This window comes from Zonotrichia leucophrys, chromosome 7, assembly GCF_028769735.1.
Source record: "Zonotrichia leucophrys gambelii isolate GWCS_2022_RI chromosome 7, RI_Zleu_2.0, whole genome shotgun sequence".
Lineage (NCBI taxonomy): Eukaryota > Metazoa > Chordata > Aves > Passeriformes > Passerellidae > Zonotrichia > Zonotrichia leucophrys.
In genome coordinates this window covers 12,434,763-12,458,786 of record NC_088177.1, presented here as the reverse complement: position 1 = coordinate 12,458,786, position 24,024 = coordinate 12,434,763, and the positions used below count along the sequence as shown (strand labels likewise).

General features: G+C 42.2%; 1 protein-coding gene across 43 annotated transcripts in view; it reads left to right on the top strand.

Annotated features, from left to right (window-relative positions):
* MAP2 (microtubule associated protein 2) overlaps positions 1 to 24,024 on the top strand; it is a 223,801-nt gene that overhangs the window by 192,241 nt on the left and 7,536 nt on the right. For 28 of the 43 annotated variants that reach the window (XM_064717816.1, XM_064717825.1, XM_064717834.1 and 25 more), the window contains 5 exons: positions 194 to 400; positions 797 to 931; positions 5,076 to 5,137; positions 10,638 to 10,791; positions 13,262 to 13,605. In XM_064717816.1, the coding sequence (XP_064573886.1) occupies positions 194 to 400; positions 797 to 931; positions 5,076 to 5,137; positions 10,638 to 10,791; positions 13,262 to 13,605 (902 nt within the window). The remainder of the gene's footprint in view (positions 1 to 193; positions 401 to 796; positions 932 to 5,075; positions 5,138 to 10,637; positions 10,792 to 13,261; positions 13,606 to 24,024) is intronic. The other 15 variants (XM_064717858.1, XM_064717856.1, XM_064717844.1 and 12 more) reach the window with 4 other exon arrangements.

The following is a 24,024-nucleotide window of genomic DNA, read 5'->3' as shown; positions in this document are numbered from 1 at the left end:
TGATTGAAAAGCAAAATTATTACAGTTATAATAGTAATCTCAGCATGTTTCAGAGAAATGGTAAAAATAGTTTGCTTTTTTAAAATTAATGGTCTGCTCTGTCTTCAACTATTTTTTCCCTGCTCCTCTGAAGTATTGTTAACATTTGTTACTAATCTTTTGTTTGTTGTTGTAATTTGCTCTGATCCTACAGATGATGATAGGAGCATCATGACTGAACAGTTAGAGACTGTTCCTAAAGAGGAGAAAGCAGAAAGAGAATTGAGAAGATCATCTCTTGATAAGCATAAAAAAGAGAAACCTTTTAAAACTGGGAGAGGCAGGATTTCTACTCCTGAAAGGAAAATAGCTAAAAAGGAACCTAGCACACTCTCCAGAGATGAAGTGAGAAGGAAAAAAGGTTCATTTCACACTCCTATTACAATTTTTTTTTATTTTCTTACTGTTTTACAGTACTGTCTGGTTACTCTGCTGTAGATTATGTGCACCATGGCATTATTAACGGTAGTGTTTTATAATGAGATATTGTACAACTATGTGAGAAGCCATGTCCAAGGCTCATTGCTCCACTGGTCCTATTTCATTGTGGACATCCCTATTGATTACTGGGTAATGCTTCTGAGCCAATGCACCAGTGCTCCCCCTCTTGCAGCATAGGATTTGTTCCCCTCAGAAGAAGCAACACGTTGGGTTGGAGTTGTGGGGCAGTGGGCCTGACACTTGACTTATTGATCATGTGAAATGGTTTGCTGGGTTTTTTTCTGATTCTGTGTTTTTGTGTTCTTTTTGTCCATAGCAGTGTATAAGAAAGCTGAACTTGCTAAAAAAACTGAAGTTCAGGGCCACTCTCCCTCCAGGAAAATAATTTTAAAACCTGCTATCAAATATACTAGACCAACTCATCTCTCCTGTGTTAAACGGAAGCAGACAGGTGACTGCGTTCTGTTCAGTTATGCAATGTGGCTGGCAAACATAGACATTTTCTTTTGTAAATCTCATAGCTCTAGCAGCTTCTCTATTTTTTTTTTCTTCCAAGAGTGTCAATCTTCACAAATAGAATTGCTTTTTTAGTGTTTTGTACCATTTTTCTTTTATTCTTTCTTTCTTTCCTGGTATTTGTTTGTTTGTTTGATGGAGGCCATAATCATGTATGCTTGTCATTGCTTGGGCCTCCAAGTGATGTGATTGTAACTTGGCATCGTGCTTAGAGTGTGGTGTTCTAGGAATCTCTATCATCTTTTAATTTGTGGATGATTTTTTTTCTTTATTTTTAAAATATTTTTTAATTATGCTTTATTTTTTTTTTTTTGGTGGGAAAATGTTGGCAACTTAAACCATGTTATGCATTTCCATTCTTCTGCTTTTTTACTCTCATGCATAATAAGAAGTGTTTCAGACTTATATTTTGTTTATTGATGTTATCTGCATTGATAATTCCCAATCTGTCACTGATGTTTATGCTGTGCAGTCAAAATCCACAGGGAGAATCCAGCCACATGCAGCATGGAGCTGAGAGAGAAGAAATCTGGGCTCACACTGCGAAATGCATTCCAAGCAAAAAATCTTAATATTTGGTAGAGGAAGATAAAAGGAAGAAAGAAATGATTCCTGTTACGACTTCATAGGTGTATCATTATTTAGAGGACCAAAATAACTCTTCCAGCATTTTCACATATTATTCATGGTTTCTGTGGGTTCCAGGTGGAAGGACGAACATCTTGACTTGCATTGTGATCTTCAAACAGCTAAAATAGGCCAGTTTTTCTGTCGTGTAACGTGGCCACATGCTGTAGTGTGGTTGTTTGGAACTTGGGATAATAAGAGAAAAACCAGGCACAGCAATGCAGGAGTGCACAGGCATCTTCTCACAGCTTAGAAATTAACAGGAACATTCAATACCCATCATGTGGTTAAGCAGAGCAATACCAAAAGTGTCTCCAGGCAGTGATTCCCCTGCAGTTTTGCACCAGTCCCTCTTGTTGAGAATGCAGACCAGCCCCAGCAGGGAGGTGTGAGCACTGAAAATGCAGTAGGAGGATGGTTTAGAGCAGGTTTGGTCTCATGCCTCTGCTGTATCAAGTGTGGATTGTATCATGGCTGTGTTCCACTGGGACACCAGAACAATGCCATCCCCTTTGCTCCTGTGACAGAATCTCACCCTTTTACTTCCCCCTCTCAGGAGAAATAAAAGGAAAGGAAAGGCTGCTTCAGTCTCCTCTGTGTTGCACTGATGTCTCCTCCTCAGATTGCAGTCTCTGGGCTGTCCTAACTTGCACTCTGAACCAGAACTACCCAACAGGGAGGAATTTTAAAACAGAGTTAAAACATTTCTCCTTGCTATCTCTTGCTGCTTGCTGAAGCACAGCTTGATAACTCAGAAGTTACAACCCATAATTCTCATGTTCTTTCAGAAGCCCCAGGGGAATTCACTAAGCTGTGGACATGGGTGGGGGAAAGGCACTGACTTTGTAGTGTTCTCAACTTCACCTACACTTGTACAGCTGTGTGGTCAGAGCTGTCACGCCCTCAGCTACCAGGGCATGACAGCTCTGACCACAGGCTACTCACTCTGCCACTGCCTCCTCTGAACTGTTCTGACCCTTAGGAGCCCAAAAAGAACTGAGTCATACCAATGGACTTGGATAAAATCTGCCCTGTGCCTGAAACTTGTGCTGCCTTGGCAAACCTCAGAGGTTTTTCTCTCTAACTGCAATGCACAGGGAACCAGATGTCTTAGTCAAAGTGAGAAACATAACACAAAAACTACCTCCCTTACTTAAGTCCTCCCTTATTTAAGTTCTGAGGTGGAGAGCAACCAAAATAATGGATCCAGACTATTCATAAAACTTTCAAAAATGTGGCTTGAACTTTGAGCTCTAAAGCAGAGGAGCGGAAACCACGCCAAAAAGTGACCAAAAATATTTCTTAGAATGTTTCAGCACACTCATTGTTGCTGGAAAAATTACAGTATGGCTTATTTTCTTCAACCTCCCATATTTATACTTCATTATGGCACTTGGGGGGAGACCATGACAAAGACTGCAATGGTGTGTGATATTCTAAGAGTGCAGGTGGTCATATGTTATCTTACAAATCCCTGAGCTTGATTGTGTCATGCAGGTCTCTCCAGGATCTGGAATCTAGAGGGACGTTGTCTCTCTCCCATTCTTTTTAACTGAAATACAGCACCATTTCTTGAAGCCAGTTTTGGCTGTCAGTGCATCCTGTTTGGAGTGGTCTTGTCAGTTTTAGTGATGCCTGGGTAATAAAGCCCACAAAAGTTCTTGGCAGTGTAGTCCACAGAGCTTTGAGTGTGTTGCAGTCAGTTAAAATCTCCACACAGCATTTACCATGACTTCAAAATGAAACATGTCCAGTCATAAGATACAGGTATCTACCAAAGGAAGTTAATGTCTGCTTTTATGTTTTGCACAATGGCCTGAGAAAAGTGCATTCTCCCCTTAATGCCCCTCAATACCTGAAAAAGATTTCCCACATCATTGGGAAGCACTGGGAGGTACCAGTAACTTACAGAACCATATCCGCTAGGCAGGGACTGGTTTTTTGAGATACTTGTCCTTGCCATTTGAAAAAGAAATTGTAAGGCCAACTTGTTGAGACAGTTGGGAAGGCTTTGCCTTGGCTGGTATAGCTCCATGAGTGAAACCCCCAGCCTGGCCTGGGTTTTGTTGGTGGCTGTGAGATGCTACTGCAGGTGTGTTTTTGGAGGCAAGGCCAGGACAATGACCTGGCCATGATATGCTTCTGTTTCTTGTTTTCATTTCTGGGGTCACCCCCTGAGCTGAAACAGGTTTGTAGGGCCTGTAGAAATGTTGTGTTCGGAGGAGTCGTGGTTGTTACCAGGCACATTGGCACAAGTGACACAGCTTTTCTTCCAGCTCCCAGTGTGACTGGTTAGGGATGAATGCCAAGGGAAGGAGGAAGCAATCTGTTTGTGGTTATCTAGAAGAGATGGAAACCAGACCCAAACCAACAGTAACAGCAGTGGTGAAGTGTGACATGGGAAGGCTCTGCTGTACTCACCTCTTAAAAATTCAGAAGAACTGAAGTAGGCACTTATATATTCTTTTCCTCCTCACAAGTTCTCTCTCCTACACCTTGGACTAGAGTGGGTAGTGTGACAGAAAACCAGGGATAACCTCACCACGCCTGGAGCTGCATAAGAAATGGGAAAAATTAACCTGACCTTTCCTGTATGAGGAATTAGGATTGGTTTAAAGTTGGAAAACAGTTGGGTTTATAGCAGAAGGTTGTCATTTGTGATTGTTGTCCTACTTCTTCTTTTACCAAGGGCATCCTGGCACAGGTTCCAGAAGATTTCATGTTAGTTGTTAAGTGGCACATCACTTCCTAAGCAGCAGCCTTAGGGTGAAGCTGATAACCTGCTTTCCAAAAAGCTGTCCCATTCAAAAGCCAGTGTGGATGAATTTCAGGTCCAAGAGAAACATCTTACCTCAAACCATGTTGTATCAAATAAATGAAATACTGAGTTAGCATTCTTGATGTCCCAGATAAACCTTGAATTTATAAATTCTTGAGAGCTTAGTTGACCATGACACGCTGCCCTTATTGACACAACTAGGATGAAAATTCAACAGTGAATCTCTCTCTATCCATTTTGAACGTTGGCTAATATTTTTGAAAGTGGTGACTATAGAGACCTCTCTTACAATTTTGATTTATGGATGATTTAAAGAAGCTTGATTTTTAGAGGACAGTCCTGAAAACCAGGCTGTAAGTTTTCTGAGGATTGAACAGAAACTTATATTTGTGAACTATTTCTGGAACTTTTTTCTTTTAGTTTGTAGACCTATAGGTACATGAATAGAAAATTTCATTTTGTTCAAAACACATAGAATACCATTTTACCTCAAGTAAGATGAATGCAGAAAAAATTTAAGGCAAGTAAATGTCTGCATAAAGTTCAGGGTATTTCACAAAGTACTTGCTTTGCACAGTAGTTTCAAGGCATTTAATTGGTCTAACAAGTGTACTGAATGGAAATGCTTATTATTACTGTCTTTAACTATCAAGTCTTTCTTTGGATTTCTCAGCAGCAGGTGGTGAAACAAACCAGGCTCCTGCTGTATTTAAACAAGCAAAGGAAAAACTCTCAGTGAGTAAAATAATCTTATTGTTCATCTTTATAATCTCCTTTTGCCCTTATTTTACATCTTTTTGTGTTAATTCAGTAAGTAATTGTGTGTTCCATTTAAAATTTGTTTGCCATTTTCATTATTAATTTAAAAGGATAATTAAAACCACCTTTCCTGAATAACCTTAGAAGTCTAGTCTCAAGTGGTAGATGGTGACAGTTTGCAGACCCACAGGGGGCACACAGACTCCAAACTGCAGGACTTGAAGTCTGGGCAGCATTTTGAGCCAGGCCATTCCGTGGGATAAGCTGCATGTCCTGGCCCTTCCTGCAGCACCCAGCTTGCATTGGCACCTTGCTGGATGGCTGGGTGTTACAAAGCCACAGAATGCAGAAGCCCACCCCAGGACTGCTGGATATCTCCTGGTGTGCCATTCCACAGCCCAGTGTTCTGCAGGGGCCATGCCTGTGTAGGAGTTACTGGCCAGTAGAATTTACATTTACTGCTTTCAGTATGGCCACTGTCTGTGCTATAGTCTGTCAGATTACAACCTTGCCTTGCCTTGCCTTCAGCTGCTCTACAGCCTTTTCTGCTTCCTGTGTCTGGCTCTCTTAAGCAAAGACTCCCTTGCCCCTTGCTCACCCTGCACTGTTTCTGTCTCAACCCTCCAAAATCCTCAGCAAACCAACCTCCATTCACTCTCCCCTGTGCAGTTATTTTAGCCATGACAGTGACACATGCTAATTCACAGCTGCAGCACGACACTTTATCATTGTTATCACAGAATCATAGAATATGTTGAGCTGGAAGGGACTCATCAGGATCATAAAGTACAACTCCTGGCCCTTAGCAGGACCAGCCCCCAGCAATAACAATTACAATTTTCTTTAGAATTTTTCTAAATTTCCTAATATATTTCTTAGTATATTCCATGGGTGATTTATTTCCCATGGAATATACTAAGAAATAGTATATTCCCCTGGTTTAATTTTTATTAAACCAGGCTCTCAGTTCTTTGGGGCTGTGTCACATCAAGTGCTACACACTGTTTATGAATTGTAAGAAACTGGTAGTGCTGAGAGCACTTTTGGAGGCTTTGGAGGAACCAGGGTTTTTCAGGTCTGACCCATTCCAGCTCAGAACTGGGAAACTATTAGAGCTTCTTTACAAGTGACTAAGATCTGGGCAGGTTTGTTGGCTGAGTCTGAGCATGTTTTATTACTGTCTTTTCCTGACAGACCATCAACACTTGCACAAGAGATGCCAATACTTGCCCATTTTCAGTGTTTTTGGAGTGCTCTAGTACAAGCACTGCACTGCAAAATCATTCTGTGAAATTATCTTTCTGTATGTCTTTCCTATTCCTGCACCTTATGTTATAGCACACATCAGAAAGCTGTCCCCTGTTTACTTTCTCTCCTGTTGCCTTGTCTCTCTGGTTGCCACACACCTCTTGGATATTTTCTCTTCTGTGCCTTGCCTTTGTCTTTGCTTTTATAAAGATCTCTCTCTATTTTTGTTGTTTTGTTTCTTTGTGGTTTTCAGCTTTTATGTCTTTCAAGTGCTGCAGTCTTTTCCTCTCCACTGGTAATGTTAGATCATCCAGCCTGGTCAGTTTTGTTATTCATGTTGAGACTGCAGTTTACACAGGACAAGTTCAGGAAAAGCTAAACAGTTCCATCTGCTGGAAGCAGCTGTGTACCTGCAGTTCACAGTGAGGGGATGAAAACCTGTGCCATGTGTTAGGAACACCTTGAAATAAAATGAGGGTTCTGCATCCCCACTTCAGCAATCCCTGAGTCACATAGAACTTTGTCGTCTGGGCAGCTCACCCTTCCAGCAGCATAAATTAAAACAGAGGTCAGAGGTGAAGTATTGCTAACAGAGACTGAGTTTGCCTGCAGGGATTGAGACACAGTTTCTTTGCTTGCTCAACCAGCTCTGGGCAGGTTCTGCTGCTATTCCTGATGCTAAAAGTGCCCTGATACCTAAGTAACATGGGGGGACTCCAGACTGTGATAACCAGAGCTGTGCAGTAGCTCAAGGCCATGCCTTTTCCCCATCTTTTCCACTGACAGATCTCAGTGCTGTCCATCTTTAGCATCCACATTAGATACATGTATTTGCAGAGGACACTGAGCCATATGAGTGAAAAGTCTTTGCACTGTGACTAGAACCTTAATCTACAAGAGTTTTTCAGTCTCATTATAGGGGTAGTTCCTTGCATGCAAATTGAAAATGGTGAAAACCATTGAATGAAGAATGAAGATTTGGTCCTCAAGCAGTGTGTGCTTAGTTCTATCTCTGGTTCAGAAAGCCAGGTGAAAGGTGCTTGCAGAATGTCTGCTTCTTCTGCCACCCAACATAAATATTCCACCGAGTTTCAGCATCAGTAAATACCTTCATGGATTTCTAAACATGATCCAAAGTTTCACAAATGGATGAGACCCATAAACTGAACTATGACAAAACAGTCAAAGTCTGGAAAAGCCTTTGATTTAACAGAAACTTATATTTTGTAGTTTCTGTTTAAAATAATTATTCACTGGTTTTCCTCTGTTTGTTCTCAGACAGTAAAATAAGTATTAAAAAAGAAAGAGGCATAAATATGCTGCAAAACTCATTATGGGAATATGTTCTTGCTAGTAAAGCACTTCCATCCTAATTTCTTGACTTGCTGCTTGGTCTGGAGGAGGACATCCAATGGGACTCCTCTCAGCTGTACTGTGGGACTGGAATTGCTACACAGTTCTGCAGCTCTTACTCACATGAGTGATGTCATAGATGATATTCAGTCTCAGTTTTCCATAGGCTGAGCATATAGCCTAAGCCAGAGGCCTGTCAGAGCTGGACAGCCCATTCTTTTCTCATTTTCTAACAAGACAACTTAAAAGCAGCTCGTGTACCTTTTCTGAACATTGGGAAAGTCTAGGGGATTGATTGAAATCCCCTATGAAATGCCAAGTTTAGCACTAAAGTTCAGTGCAAATCCCAGGAGGACAGGCCCATTGGGATTTGTACATAATTTCATGCTGGTATGACTACAGAGAGGATAAGGACTACCTTTGCAACTGCTCTTTGTAATATCAGTTACACCTATAGAAAAAAAAAACAGTGTGTCTTAAGCAAGTAGCCTATTCAGTTTCAAGGAGATTCTTTTTTGTAAAGCAGTAGGATGCTGCTAAGTATTAACAAAGATTTTCTGTCTGTCCTGTTGGTGTTTAATTGTTCTTTCAATGGGATATTTTCATTATTTGGTATCAAGCAAGTATTTGTTCACATTAACATACCATGTCAGCCCTTCAACCATGTATGCTTTCCTCATCCCAGGACTGCATACAAATATAAATTTACTCCATACAAAAATAAAAATACTCCAATACAAAATACTCCAATACAAAACCAAAAATACTCCATACAAATATAAATTTGTGAATTTCTATGGAGTGACACCAAATGCACAGAGCAGTATCTGGGCTGTGTTAGATATTTTGTCTGTACACAGTGGCAAAAGAAGGAATGTTGTCCTCCTGCTGTTGTGGGAATACTGGTGTAACTTTGCTTCTAAGATTCCCACGTTTTATTCTTGATTTTAGCCTGGAGGAATGTATTTCAACTTTAAAGGGCTGGGATCCCTTGGTGCTCCTGTAGCTTTGCACTTGTTTCTAATGCAGCAGTTGTACCAGTTAAATGCCACACCTGGCACCAGTTTTTTTCCTAATAGCACAAGATCCAAACAGCATCTGCAGAAAAAGGCAGATTCCTAGAATTGGTAACTCTGTCCAGACCAAGGATTTCAGTCAAACAACACAAAACTGAAACTTCCATGATTGTCAGATCTGCATAGACCATTACCAGACGCAGGAAAAGTATTATTCATAGCTTGGCTTTTTTTTTTGTTTTGTTTTTTTTGGTCCATGTTGCATGTGTTTTCATTTTGTCCAGCTTCATGTTGTGTTTTGTTTGTTTTCTCATGACTAGACTGCCTCTTTGTCAAAGATTCCTGCCTCAAAGTCTAGAGCAAAGTCATTGCTTCCTCCAAGACCCAGCTCAGCCTGCTCATTAACCACTAAAAGGGCCACATGTCTGGATACAGACAGTTTATTTGTTCGGCCCTCCTCTGCAGGCCCAAGAGACTCAAAATCAGATGCTAAGGTAAGGTAGCAGAGTTGGTGGAGAGAGTCAGAGATGCACAGGTGAACTCCATGAGACACATTATCTACCCACTGAATTTGATTAATTCTCTGTGAAGCTCCTGTCGGATTACTTACTTCCAGTGGCAGGAAAACTGATTAGCAGGCTACAAGATGGATAAAAATGGAGATATTCCACAGGAAATGTAAATGAAGTTATAACTAGAAAGACACATCTTCTTTCTGTTGATCATATGGATGCCACTTCATTAACTGCCAAGAAGTTACAGCCATTTGCAAGTGAGTAGGTGGTAAAGAGCAGCAGGACCAATTTGCCCTCCGAGTTTAAAAAACTGTAATTTTTGACCTGTTAATATTCTTCAAAATGAAGTTCAACCTCCAGCATAAGAGGGTACAATTGTAATTACCAGCAGCAGGGGATAGAATAGGGCAGAAACCAAATGTCAAGGACCAAATTTAGTCAGTGCATAGGACTTTGCGAAGAAGTTGCAGTATCAATTTAAAATGATTGGCAGTCCATTCCAGCTTCTCCATATTTACATTTAACTTGTGTTTCAAATGTACATTATGGTGACTTAACTATCCCGGTTTAAAAATTGGTTTTGCCCTTGACTTTCATTTTTTGTTTAATGTCATATTTGGTGTGTCTTTTACTGATTGGGACCATCATCATTTGTCTTTAGGAAGAATGTCTGCTTACGCTGGTCTGTCTTTGGCTGCACATCCCATAAACTCAAAAATATTCTAACATACATGTCCATTGCCCTAATGGTAAAGGTGTACTTTACTCTGGTAAAGAGAAGGTATGCACTGATTTCAAAAAGTAAGCATTTTATTATAGAAGGAATTAAAACAGCAGGATTTATAATCCAAATTCAGGAAAAAAGAAAAAAAAAACAAACAGAAAATACCATCAAAGCCTGTAGCTAAAAATTTATGTCCATAAGAAATTTACAAGTTAGTGTTTGAATATGCAAAAATCACACAACACGTACCAATCTAGTGTCTGGACACCAGTAATGCAGTTACTTTGCAGGTAAATTCATATAGGAATTTCACACTTGAGCTCTAGAGAGTTTACTTTCAATTTGCACTTAAAAAACCCGCTCTTTTTTCCTTAGTAAGAGCCAGCTGTGGAATCCATATTTAGATCCAAGATTATCCCTAGATGTCTCAGGATAGTAATCAGAAGAGGTTTGGATGCCGTAAAGATGCACCAGGGAGCTAAGTTAGAGCAGGGAGGGTGACTGATCCCAAAATGGGCCCACAGGATTAGGTTTTCCCCTCTGTGTGTAGATGCAGGAAATCATAGCCCAAAGAGTGAGGTTTGCAAACTAAACCTTCCTTTGTTGTTGTGCTGCTGTAGGATGGAGTAAGCAAGAGCCCCGAGAAGCGTTCATCTCTGCCAAGGCCTTCCTCCATCCTCCCTCCTCGGCGAGGTGTTTCAGGAGACAGAGACAGAGAGGAGAACTCCCTGTCCCTCACATCTTCGCTCTCCTCCTCAGTACGACGGACTACCCGTGAGTTGTCTCTTTATTTTGCATGTTCCCCTTTTCCTGCTCCTGTGGTTGTCTCCATCCTGGTCAGATTTGTCACATTGCACAGCCTCTGACACAGAGGAGTGGTTCTGGAGTGTGCTGTAGTGTAGCCATGATATTTTCTGAAAAATCCTTTCTTTAGGATTTTTTCTCTTGAGAAGCTGAGAGGCCTCAGGAACAAAATGTAACCAATGATTATCTGCTGCTGTGGAATGCAACAGGTGGATCTGTGATTGGTCTCACGTGGTTGTTTTAATTAATGGCCAATCACAGTTCAGCTGTCCGAACTCTCTGTCCAAGTCACAAGCCTTTGTTATTGATTCCATTCCTTTTCTATTCTTAGCTAGCCTTCTGATGAAATCCTTTCTTCTATTCCTGTAGTATAGTTTTAATATAATATATATCATAAAATAATAAATCAAGCCTTCTGAAATGTGGAGTCAACATTCTCGTCTCTTCCCTCATCCTGGGACCCCTGTGAAGACCGCACGCTGTAGAACTGGTTTTGTTCACATGCCAAGTGCCTGAAAGCAGGGACAGGATGCACCTGCAGTGCCCAGAGCAAGGTCTGCTGCCCAGATTAATTGCTGATATTAGAAAATGCCTTTGTAGGGAGCTCAGAGCTGGGTGAGGTACTTAACACAGAGCATTTACAAATAGCAGCAAGAAATAATGAGTCAAAGCTGAAGCAGACAACCTGAAATATTCTGATGGGTCTTGGAAAAGTGAACCTGATAGTTAGAGTCATTTATTTGCTGCTTCCCAGTAATTATCTCCCTTTGCTCTACTCCTAGGGTAAAATTTCTGCTGAGAATTGAGATGTTAAGTAGCAGAGTGACTCACTGGGGGCAGTGAACCAGCTAGGTTCCTTTTATGAGGACCAAAGTTATCAAATCACAAGCCAAAATAAATTACAGGACAAAGACAATTTACTAAATAACCCCAGAACTTTTAGCCAGGCCTTAGAACCTACATGTGGCTTCCTGCTTTCCAATAGGAATTTCTGTCTTCTCTCTTTAGAAACCAGTCTCAACTCTTTTTAAGACAGTTTAAGGGAAGTAGATGATTAAATTCTGCAAAAAAAGTCATAAGTGATGCACCAAAGGTGAAACAGAGACCCTTTGAAAGCAGAGTGACTTCCAGCTGCCACAGCAGCCAGCCCATTCTCCTGACCAGGAGTGAGAGGCTATTAAGCATTTGGCAGGTGATGAAGAGCTGAGAAATGAAAAGTAAATACACCAGGCCTGCAAGGAGGTGGGAAAAAAAAATTCACTTTCTGTCTCAGATGGTATAGTGAGAAACTTTAGGGTTGGTTTGGAAAGAAAGAAACCTGCTCAGGGAAATGGGAGGTGAGTGGAGTATGCTCAGTCTGCCTAATGAATCATGTAGAGCAAGGAGTGTCTCCTGAGCCCCAGGGACAGGAGTGCATTGGGTTTGGGCCACCATCATTGCACAAACAGAATGATAATACTTAAAATAAGAATGTGTTTAGCCCCCCTGGATGGTTTTGAGGGGCCCATTGGATTTATAATTTCTGAATATTTGAAGAGTGAAAACATACATGCACCCATTTGGGGTTCCCAGGTTTTGAGAGTTACCTTGATCTTTCTCTCCATAAGTATTCTCAGCAAAATTTAACTTTGGAGATATCTCAGCTTCTGTTTATTTATGTTTGAGAGTTAGAAGCAGAGCTGGCTGCAGAAAACACAGCTAGACTGATCCTTGTGCTCAGTAAAAAGGACTGGCAATGCCATAAACGCTGAATGGAGCTGCTACAAAATGATAGAGTTGGGGTTTTTACTTGCATGCAGATGTAAGTAGAATGTGACTTTTTGTCAAGGTTGCCTGTGGTAATGGTTTTCTTTCACAGCACTAATGAAAAATAGCAATTGACTGTAAGGACATCTACCCATGCACACAACAGAGCTATAGCTTATGCATCAGTTGAATGCCCACCTGGGGTTCATCTGCACTTTTCCAGCAGTGGTATGAGAAACAGCTCCAGCCAGGCACTCACAGCTTTTCATTTCAGGAATGTCATCAGAATTTTTACTGCTTCCTAGTTTATTGCCCAGATCCACTGAAATTGGTTGGATCAAGTCCCAGAGGTTGGATTCCAAGGATGTTTCTCGTCCTTTGCCCAAAATGGAAATAAATGTGATGATGTGCCTTGTTTTAGGCAGCTTAGCAGGGGTATTGTGGGAAGCACTTCTGTGGTACAGAATGGAGAGCTCAACCTCTCATGGCCAGGTAATTCCTGGCAGGTTGAGTAGCCAAGTAAGACACAGAGTGACCCATTCCTGCTGCTGTTCCAGCAGCAGCACTGTCACCTGAAGAGGTGTGTCCTGCTTGGCACATAGGGATGCACTTTTGGGAGTACAAAGGGAAGAAGAGCGGTACTTCTGTGCCTCTAAAGCTGTTTTGTTTTTTTTTTTTTTTCTCTTGCATGTAGGATCAGAGCCAATTCGTAGCAGAACGGGAAAAAGTGGAACTTCTACCCCCACTACTCCTGGCTCCACTGCCATCACTCCAGGGACACCACCAAGCTATGCCTCCCGTACCCCAGGCACTCCAGGGACACCCAGTTACTCCAGAACTCCCCACACTCCTGGGACCCCCAAATCTGCAATACTGGTACCTACTGAGAAAAAAGTTGCCATAATTCGCACTCCTCCTAAATCTCCAGCCACTCCAAAGCAGCTACGAGTTATTAATCAGCCTCTACCTGACCTCAAGAATGTCAGGTCCAAAATTGGGTCAACAGATAATATCAAATACCAGCCTAAAGGAGGGCAGGTAAGGATTCCACTCTTCATGTTCACCCATATGTTATTTACTCTTTTGTGTGCACCTTTGTGACAGGAGACATCTTGAGTTGCCTTATAAAGCTACTTGTGTTCTCCAAATCCCTTGCTTGTTTAAGTGATGTTAAATGGCCAAGAAGAGGACAATCTTCAGAACTTAACTGTACCTGCTGTAGGTCTTCCAGAGAAAAAGAACAGGCTCATATTTTAAACAGCTATCTCTAAGGTGTTGATCTGTTTTCATGGTAAATTACCACATTCAGTACTTTCCAGGATTTGCACAGCAGCCAGTTACTCATAAAGTCCAGGAGATAATGCTTCAGCAAAGGTATTCTGCCTTTATTTTGACAGGTGTGATTATTTTTCATGGGAGCTCCACTCCATTTGGCATACCATGTAGCAGATGGGGGTGTGCAGGGGCTCCAGCAAGACAAATTCAGACTGTGCTTCTGGATTAGCATTCCTCTTACAGGCCCAGGTGTTGGACTTAGGGCCTGAAACCAGCACCATGGTACCCTGTCCTCCTCCTCCTCTCTGTCACTCTCTCTGGGCTGTAACAATTATACAAGAACTAGGATGCCACAGCAAACTGTGTTTCTTTGTAGACACCATGCCTAGACAGCTGAATGTCCTTAGCTCTAAAGAACTGCTCAGAGTCCTTGAGCAGTGAAGGATGGCACAGGATGGCATTTCACTGCTGTGGGCATTCCAGGGGAAATCTGCACATCACTGAAGCGAAAGCATTTTTTAGTTCCAGTGGTATGTAGCCACTGAGCTGTGGGTTGGGCAAAGAGAAGCTCACTAAATTTTTCCTTCATGTCTCCTTTATGCCATAGTTGCTTAGTCTAGACAAGAGGTTTTAGGATAATTCTTTTCCAGTTTCTGCAGTTGAATTTTAGAGGGTCTGTGAGAGCAGCATGAAAGCTAATTTCATTTCCTTGTGTCTGCTCAGTTCTTTAATGTCTGGTAGCAATATTACCCTGGCTGAAATGAGCTGTTATCTGTTACTTGCTTTTAGTGGTGATACATGAAACAAACAGAAAGCTTCTTGTTAACCTGAACTGGAAGTGCTGATAGCAACAGGAAAAACAGGCAGAGAAAAACCCAGCATATATCTGGGCAAGTTAAGTACATAAACATAACATGCAAATCACTAAAGGAGTACAGACAGGCAGCCCTAAAGTGTCATTTCAAGGCAGACTATCCTTTTACCAGTGGTATATTTCAGCCTGGCACAAGGATTTCTCTTAACTTTGAGCTGTTCTAGAGAAAGCTGCACTCTGAAACTGCCAGAGGCTGGATTGCAAAATTGAAGAAGCTCTTCGGGATGTTTGAATGCTAAATAAATCAAGAGGTGCAGTGCTTCAGCCTGGAATTTTATCAAAAGCTCATCAGACAGCAGACTGATTTTCCTTCAACTCTGACTTGGCAGCCACAGAAACAAAGAAAAGGGGAGAAATCATTCCACCTGATGGGAGTTGTGTGAGTGTGGTGTGTGAAGAGAATGCTTTTTGGGGGAGGAACAAGCTAACTTTGCACTGCATTAAGCTCCTCCTAGGAATAGAGGGTTTGAAACATTTTAGTGTTTTAATTGGTATTCTGCAGTGGAGAGAAATGAGGGCTCTCTGCTCTGTGGTGCAGCCAGGAGGTGCTTGTCTGGTTTTCTGGTACAGTGTGGTGAAATGGATCATCACTGGCAAAGCTCAGAGGAGACTTGCTCATGGGTATGTCTGCTGGGCTTCAGATGGATTTTCACACTGCATCAGCTGGGGAGGAAATGCCGTGCTTACAAAAGTAACCCATTTGCATCTGTTATTTCTCAGACAGCCCAAGGGAAGCATGGGGAGCTGAGAGAGGGTGTTGGAAATCTGATTCAGATGCCAAGACTGATTTTTTTCTTGTGTTTTTTTGGTTCAGATTTTTGGTTTTCCTTTTGAAATTCTGTCTGTGGATGTGGTTGGTACCATATCAAAGTACAGAAGTGCACTAATGGAGTATTTTCATTCCTGGCAAGGCAGACTATTTAGAATGCTTCATGGACCAGCAACCAAGGATAAAACTAACCTAGATTTCTCTTAATTTTATCTTAAAATGTATACCTAAAATCTCAGCCACAGGCAAGAACTTCAGTGGATGTGAAGCAGCAGAGCATCATCAAAGTGAATGGAGCTGCACAGACTAGAATTACATGCATGAGCTTTAAAATGCCACTAATTATAGTGACAGGCAGGCACCTTGTAAGAAGTAAGATGACACATAGAAAAAAGAAATATCTAAGTCATGCTAAAGAATGAAATGTTCCATGAAGGTTTTTAGGAAGATTAAGGAAGAACTTCACCATCTTCCTAAATTGTAGAAAACAAAATGCAATTAGTAATGAGTCAGAAAGTTTGAACAAATTGATGACACCACTATTCAGTAGATGCTTTCCAAAAACCACAGAAATGTTTGCAAGGAGAATAGGCTTGTTCATTAGGTGATAAAATGGACTGGCACTGGTAAGACATCTCAGAGGTGGGCAGATGAAGAGGCTTGAATGGGTATCTTAGCTTCAAAATCAGTTTGGATTAAAGATGAATTGATTTTTTTTTTGCCTTGTCTTCTTTTATATATTCTCTGTGCTTTTACACATAAATTTTGTTTTGATTTGAAAAGATAGATGTCTGCTAAGGAAGGCAGGAGCCTCTCTTGAAATGTGAAATGTAAACCCCTTCCCTCCAAATTATTATAATTTTTGAGATTAAGGGGCTCTTGGGCAAAGATATAGGAGTAGGAATAACAGTTCTTTATAAAGAAAAATAAAAATGCAGTAACACAAAACAACACTGCCAGAGTCAGAGCAGGAGCTGCCCCCCTGTGTGTCAGGGTGGTGGCACAGCCCATGCCAGGGGCCAGCCCATGCAGTGCCAGCTGTGGTCTGCTGTGAGCTGGGATCCTGCACAAGGGGAGTTTCCTCTACAGCTCAGGGTGGGAGTTGGGCCTGGCTCCTCTGGGATGCAGGAGAGGAGAAAGCTGGCTCCTCTGGGAATGCAGGGGAGCAGAAAGCTGCTCCTCTGGGAATGCAGGGGAGGAGAAAGCTGCTCCTCTGGGAATGCAGGGCAGCAGAAAGCTGCTCCTCTGGGAATGCAGTGGGCAAAGGCTGCTGTGCTGTTCCAAACCTCAGATTGTATCCAGGTAGGAATGCTTGGCTCCTCCCCTGGGCGGAGCATCTCCCAATGGGATGATGGAATTTTATCAGCCATGCAGGGACACTCAGTGGCCATGAACAGCAGAGATCTCCTGCAGGGAGGACGGGTTGTGGCAGAGATAAAGAACATTGCCCCTCCTGGTTCTAACAGGTGGCCCAATTAATAGAAGATGGCTGCCCCACCTGGTTCCAACAGATGGCCATGGAATGCACACCCCCAACCACATCTTGCATTTCCAACCTAAGACAATTTGTAGCTCTGTATCCTATTATTGTATTTGTAGCTTATCTCCAGTACTTTTCCTGACTCTACCCAATAAGCAGAAAGACAAAACACATTCCAAAGGTTCCAAGCTGGGGATCTGAGGCTCTTGTCCTATTTTGGTTCTTCATGGGAACCAAGGTTGAGACCAGCTTTTCCAGACATATTTTTATAAACAGTTTAGTCCCTATCTAGAGGAGGGGGAATTTGAAAAAGAGTTGGACTGTGGAATTACCTCACCAGTTATGCTTCTAACTGGGGATTCTTGTCATATATGCTAATTTGTAAACCCATTAAAAATGTATACACATTATGCTGTGTGTACAACTTTGGTGTTTTCCACCTGGTGAATTGTGCACCTAAGGATCCTTACAAAGGTAACCTCTTTTTACCACCCTAACTGTGTCTGGCTCCTGATTTAGGACCAATAAAAAGGCATCAGGATGGCAGGAGAGATTCCCTCCCAGCACACACCCCAGACCCCCATCATCAAGATTTACAACCCTGTCTGCAGAGGTCAGTGGGCTTCTGGCATGTTCCCTGCCTCAGTGACAGCGTGCCAGGGTGCAGTCAGTACAGACACAGACTGGTCTGGTTGGTGCACCAGAGCTGAGCACCTCCTGGAGAAAGGGAGATCAAAAGTTCTCAGTTAACTTCCCCTTGAGGTGGCGTCTTATAGTTCCTCCCCATTCTGCTGTTTCACATGTCTTTGCACCACTTTATGAATGCTCATGACTGCCTAAAATCTGCAAGTCTGTAAGTTGTGTACTGTTGGTGCAATGGCTGCTGAAGAGCATCTAAAAAGATGGTGAAGAGCAAGGCTTTGCATAAAGTGCAGTCTGAGCTGTTGCTGGATCCCCTCTCCTTCCAGCACACCATGTGCTTTTTCTCCAGTCCGTTGTAACAACACAGGTGAATCAAAACCACTTAGGCCCAAGTTAAGAGGATGTTCTTCCACAGGCCAGTGATGAACATAAATGAGCTTTATAGGGCCAAACTTGTTGCCTTCCCCAGCCAGAGGCACCTGAGGCAGCTGTACAGGGAGGTGTGGATTGTCAGGGAGCATGGCTGCTGTTACATGATGGAGCTGAGAGACTGGGAGGCAATTGTTTCCACACTGTTGGCTTTACTCATTGGAATAAGTCTGTGCATTTGTCAACTCAACAATTCAGAACTGTAAGATAAATTAATCTCTGTCAGTCTGCTCTTGCTTTCTTTGTACATTCCCAAGTCTGGGGATTTGCAAGACATTTGAAGGGATTTGTTCTGCACTGAAAATTAGAAATTAATTCACCACTTGTTAATTGCAGATCTACAAATGTGAAGAGAAATTAGGAGTTTCAGGTACACCTTCAAAAATCTGTCACAGCTCAAACCTGAAATTTTTAAGTTTATGAAATTTAGAATTTTGGCTGAAAATTGCAGATTGGACAGAAATAACATCTTGCAGCTCCAGTGTTCAGGCTGCACTTGTTTAAAGGAAGACTTGCCTGAGTACAGTCTGTACAGTTAAGCCTTGAATTATTCTGGATAAAAAGCTAGATGTTCTTCCTGACTCATATTTTAGAAAAATTAAGCAATCACTGCCAGCCTCTAGCAAGTTTCAGAAGGGCTTTTTTGAGGAAAGGTGTTTGGTTGCTAGAACTGAGCAGAGAATTAGGACAGAGTAACATCACTGCAGTGCCTACCCCATCTGTAAAATGTGCACCCTGCCTGTGAGGCAAACTGTGAACCACAATCAGGAGGCTCCCAAGCAGTCCCATGGGCTCCAGCCACTAAGAGAACTTCTACCCACTGCAGCAGCCATATGTGTCTCAGTTTTTTGTAGGCAGTGAGCAGCAGTGCCCTGATTTCTGCCACTCAGATGCTCAGTCTAGGGCTGGAGGTGCCACTTTCTGGAGGATTCAGTATCTTTCCACCAGCTACAGTTGGCAGCTTCAGCAGCCAGTTCCAATTCTTAGCTGGCTAATGTTAGAAGAGTCAAATCCCAGCTGTGATGGTACCATGTGGTGTTGTTCTCTCATTAATAACTATGGGAAGAAGCTGTATTTTTTTTTTCCTGGAGTAGGTTGAAATTACTAGGAGGTAAATTCCTGAGAAAGTCTGAGTTATCCCAGCAGCAAGCTCAGCAAAGGAGGTGTTTCCAGCTGAGCTCTAAGTAGCCTAAATTTTGAGAAATAAAATGAGAAAGGTGTTTTTTTTGGGAAAAATGTTCAGGGAATACATAATCTGGATCTAATCCATAGTCTGGATTATGGATCTAATTCATAATCTGGATTAGATCTGTTTCATCATATAATGGTGTTCCATTTTGCATGGAAAGGTTAGAAAAAATTGTTTTGGTAGACAGGAAGGGCAAGAAAGAAAAGAATAGATGGTTTTATCTTGGAAATTTGGATTTGAACAATAAAATGCTAAGGGACATATTTGCTGAATGTTGGGAAAGCCAGCTTGCATGAAGAGATGACTGCAAGATATTTTTGAGTTGAACTGAATAACCTAATTGTCTCCATTATGCTGGAGTAAAGAAATTCCAGAGGTAGTGGCTCAAAACTCATTTTTTCTCAAAGACAAAAAATCTGTTTTGGAAAGTGATACCTGATGCTCATCATTTGATATTTGAAGCTAATAGTACTCTTTCCATGAGTAGGAACTGTTGTGTCAGAAGTTTAAGTATTGGATTCAGAATTTTAGCAAAATCTGTTAGTTTGGTTGTTGTTGGGTTGTTGTTGTTGTTGTTAAAGGGAGTACTAAACCAAAGATTTTGTATTTTAGGTGAATTAATTGCACTCCCAGGATTTTTTTTATTTAGTGTGCATCTTCAATGCTTTTTTACAATTATATTGATCAGTTTCCCAGCTTTAGTGAGGAGTGTGATTGCAGAGCATGCTACATCTGACAGGGGTCTTGCACTTCCTTGAACTCTCTGTTAAATTCACTCTTGACTATTGACTGTAAACTCTTTGGCATGGAAAATGGTTGTTTAATTTTGTACTTGTAGCATAATTATGCAGACCCTCTAAGTATTTGTCCACAGGCTTTTCCTCCCCTGATTGGTAGGGACATGCCTTGTTCAGCATGGCCATCCTGTTAATTACTTTAGTACAGTAATGTGAGGGTAGGTATAAAGAAGCTTGTCAATCAGCCACTCTTGTCCTGTGCAAGGATTCAAGACTTGGCTGATGACAATATTATCTGCTCAGTGTCTGCCTCTCAGTATGTTTTTAAAGGTCAGAAATGACTGTGCCTTGCTCACCCTTTCCTAAGAGCAGGGTGAGAATGGGACATTCTATGGGCCCATGTCCAGCACAGCCTTTTATTTTGAATACGACTAGATTCTGGACTGGCAGCCTTGCTGGTGTGTGTGTATCCTCTCATTCCAGGAGTGCAAAGGCTGAATACCATCACAAGTCTTATCTGTAGGTGTGGCAAATCTAAGGCACAGTCTTTCTCTTCAAGGACTTTACTAGGTCAAATAAATACCCTCTGTCTCCCTTTCCTCTCCCTGTAGCCTCTGGCAGGAGCAGGAAGTCTGGTATCATCTGTCCTTGGCAGCAGATAAATTTGGAAGCACTTTGAACTCTCTCTTGATTCTAATCAGTTTTTAAACTTAACCTTGCTTCCTGTGCAAGATCAATTCTTGTCTCACTTAAATACCTGTGTTAACCTAGAGATCAAACACTGAAAGAATGTCTGGTTCCTGGGATATAGCTTAGTCAAAGTGCTGTGGTAAATAGAAGGAAGCTTTCCTTTTTGATAAGCTGTTAGGAGTCTGGAAGCTTTTCCTAGTATTACAGTTCCAGAGCATGTTCAAACAGCCAAGTAGAGCCAAGCTAGAGTATTTTTAATGCTTTAGGCAGTATTTGTGGCAGAGCTTCTCAGAGACCCTAACTGCAAAGCAGGGAGAACATAAGCCATCATTTCCTTGGAAAAAATATTCAGAGCCTTTAATATCATCAGCATCACAATTTTTGTTCTTCAGATATCTTTTTCAATGTATACAAGTGTAGTATGCCATAGAAGGAAAGCTGTTTGTTGACTCTCTGCCCAGATGTTGGTAAGTTAGGGGGTTTTCCTCTTGTGAAAAGCAGCTGAACTGAATTATTCTAGGCAGCAATGGAATCTAATTCTTTCTCTTGCATAAGCAGCTTTTGGACATTGGCGTTGTCTTTAGCAGTGAACTAAACTGCTAAACACAACTGAACTAAATTCTTTTAGCCATTTCTCTACCTTCCTCTCAGTGTTTCTACAAATTTCTGCTCATCATGAACACAGTGGTGTAGTACTGGCAGAGGAGGACCTGCAAACTGTTGTACAGGGAGTCTTTGAAATCCAACTCATATTCTGTTTAACAGGAGGCATATATCTGACTGGAAGATTTACAGATATTGTGTCTCATAGCCTGTCTGCTTCTTCTTGTGCCAGCAAGCTTAACCCAGAACTATTCCCTGTGCTCTAGTGTAGAAGCTTCCCTTAGACCTCCAGCTGTTTTGATTGCCAGTCAGGCCACTGAAGGAGTAGGAAGGGAACCAGTTAACCAGTTATTATTATGGTTAATAATAACCATATATTGCTCTGGGTGCAGAGCAATATATGCCTCACCTAAATCAACTCTGAGAAAATACCTTCTGCACTTGTTTTCCTTGCAGCAGACTATGCATAAATGCTCCCCATTGCCCAGAGCTCTCACAGGCAGCATTCCAGCTGCATGGGTGGGTGTTGGAGTGCACTCTCCCAGCCCTGCTGGGAGCTCTCTGGAAGCAGTGGGAGTCACTGGGGCCATGCTGTGTGCATGCTGGCACACAGTCTGCCTTGGGCTTCAGTTCTGGACTACTGCTGAGGAGTCAGCAGAAGACAGAGTGAGGGGAAGGCCTGTCAGACATCCAGGGCTTCAGACAGAAGCCAGTTTTCTCTTGGGCAATATGGTTTTAAAGAATAAACATTGCATTGTCTGTAAGGCTTTAATTTTCCACCGTGGTTTAATTACACATAATTATGACAAGTGCAGAGGAACCTCTGCTTCGTCTTAATCCAGATACTGACTTCCAGGCCCTTCCCAGCATACCTGGGCAAACCAGTATCACATCAGAAGAGAAGGTACCCACTTCATACTGGCAGGTTAGAACAGGGGTTACAAGGGATTCTGTCATGACATCTTATCTTGTTGGGATTTCTAGAGAGTGTGGATAGAAAGCAGCCCTGTTTCTGCCACAGACTTTCATTTTGCCACACACAAAATGTTTCCTTTCCTGAATGAGAGCATGAGCGGGCTTGATCTTTCATTTAATTTGCAGCACAACTGAAGTGCATATATGTGCATCCCTACCACACCTCCACCCACACACAAGATGTACATACACATTTGGAACACAGAGAACCTTCCTGGTGACTCATTGTGTTTGTGCTGCCCCTGTTGCAGGCAGCTGCATCATCTAATTCCTTTCATCAAATGCCATCATGAAAGTTTGCCATTTTTTTGTAGCTGTGCTCCCTCATGTGGCAATTCCTTGCTCTGAGAGTTGAAGATTTCCCTCCAGATGCCAGCTTCAAGTGTTTCATAGTCAGTTTGCAAGCCAAAGTTTCTTCTTTGTTTGCAAGCCAAATTTCTCTTTAGTCTGAATGGTTCCTGTCCCTTTCTGGTAAGCTCCCGCTCCTGATTACAATGATTCCTCAAACAAAACTGCTCCTGCAGTCACATTGGCTGGCTGGCATTCTCAGCCTTTCTCAACTCATTTGGAACTTGTTGGACAATTTCAGCCAGTGCTGGCAAAGGAGCAGTGGTGAGAAATACAGAAAGTCCCTTTACACAGAGTATGAAGTAGGGACTCAGCATAACACCATCACTGGGGTAAAGGCAGTGAACTCAGCCCTTCTCCACAATCAGAGACAGCAAACACTTGGCTGGTTGTGTATTATACTGCCTGTTGGCCCAGTCCAGCAGACTTGGGAGAAAGCTTGGGACAAAATGCTGGCTGGAAGGGATAGGGCTTGCTGGAGTATACAGGATGGATGAATTAAGCAGTTCAAGCCCTTATTTACAGGACACAAAACCCTGTTCATTTGTGGAACACTTAGTTATGGACGGTGGTTATGATTTAAATATGTGCAGGGATACTGCTATATCCCAGGAAAGGGAGAAACAGATCATCAGGGAAAACCTGAACAGTTCAGTTCCTCCTTGTGCCAGATGAGCAGCAGAATGCATGCATGTCCCTCGGCTCTCTCCTGCCCTCAGCACAGGACACAAATGATGCATAGGTCTCCTGCTGGCCCTGCTGCACAGGGGCACATTTCACCCAGTGAGATGGAGAGATAATTGAGATGATTGGTTCTTTATATATCTGCTAGCTGGGTCCATGGGCCATGAGACTCATGAACTGTCAGACTTCTGAGTGCAAGTCAGCCTTTAGGCACTTGATCAAAGGCACTCTCTCAACTTTTCACCTTGCTTTGGCTCCATTTTAAGCTACAGGCCCGGAGTGCAGAGGTCTTGCCATGACCCATAAGTCAGCATTTTCAGAGCAGATGAATCCCTGTGGCCATAGCTAAGAAGTGCTGCTGATCCATCATTGAGAGATGTGCTCAGAAAGTGCCAGGAAGGCTTTCCTTCTGTTTTGCCCAATTGTATCTAGCCAGAAGCTGTCTGAGAGCCAGATCTGAATGCGCATCTGATGTGTGGTTCTGTAACTGATGTGACATGTGTCTCATATAGTACTTGGGTACATTTTTAAACAAATATCATATTGAAAGAAAGCACAAGCATGAAATTCCAAAGGCATTTGCTTTCATATTTCAGTGTATGTTGGTTTACTTGGACAGATAAGCAGATGGGAGGGGGAAAGATAGAAATCAGTTTGACTATTGAAGCTGCCCTTCTGAAGGTGACCTACCGATTGTGTGGGGTCGGCTGGTGCTGTCATCATTGGTGGGTTAAAATACCTCAGGATTTCAGCCTGTGCTGG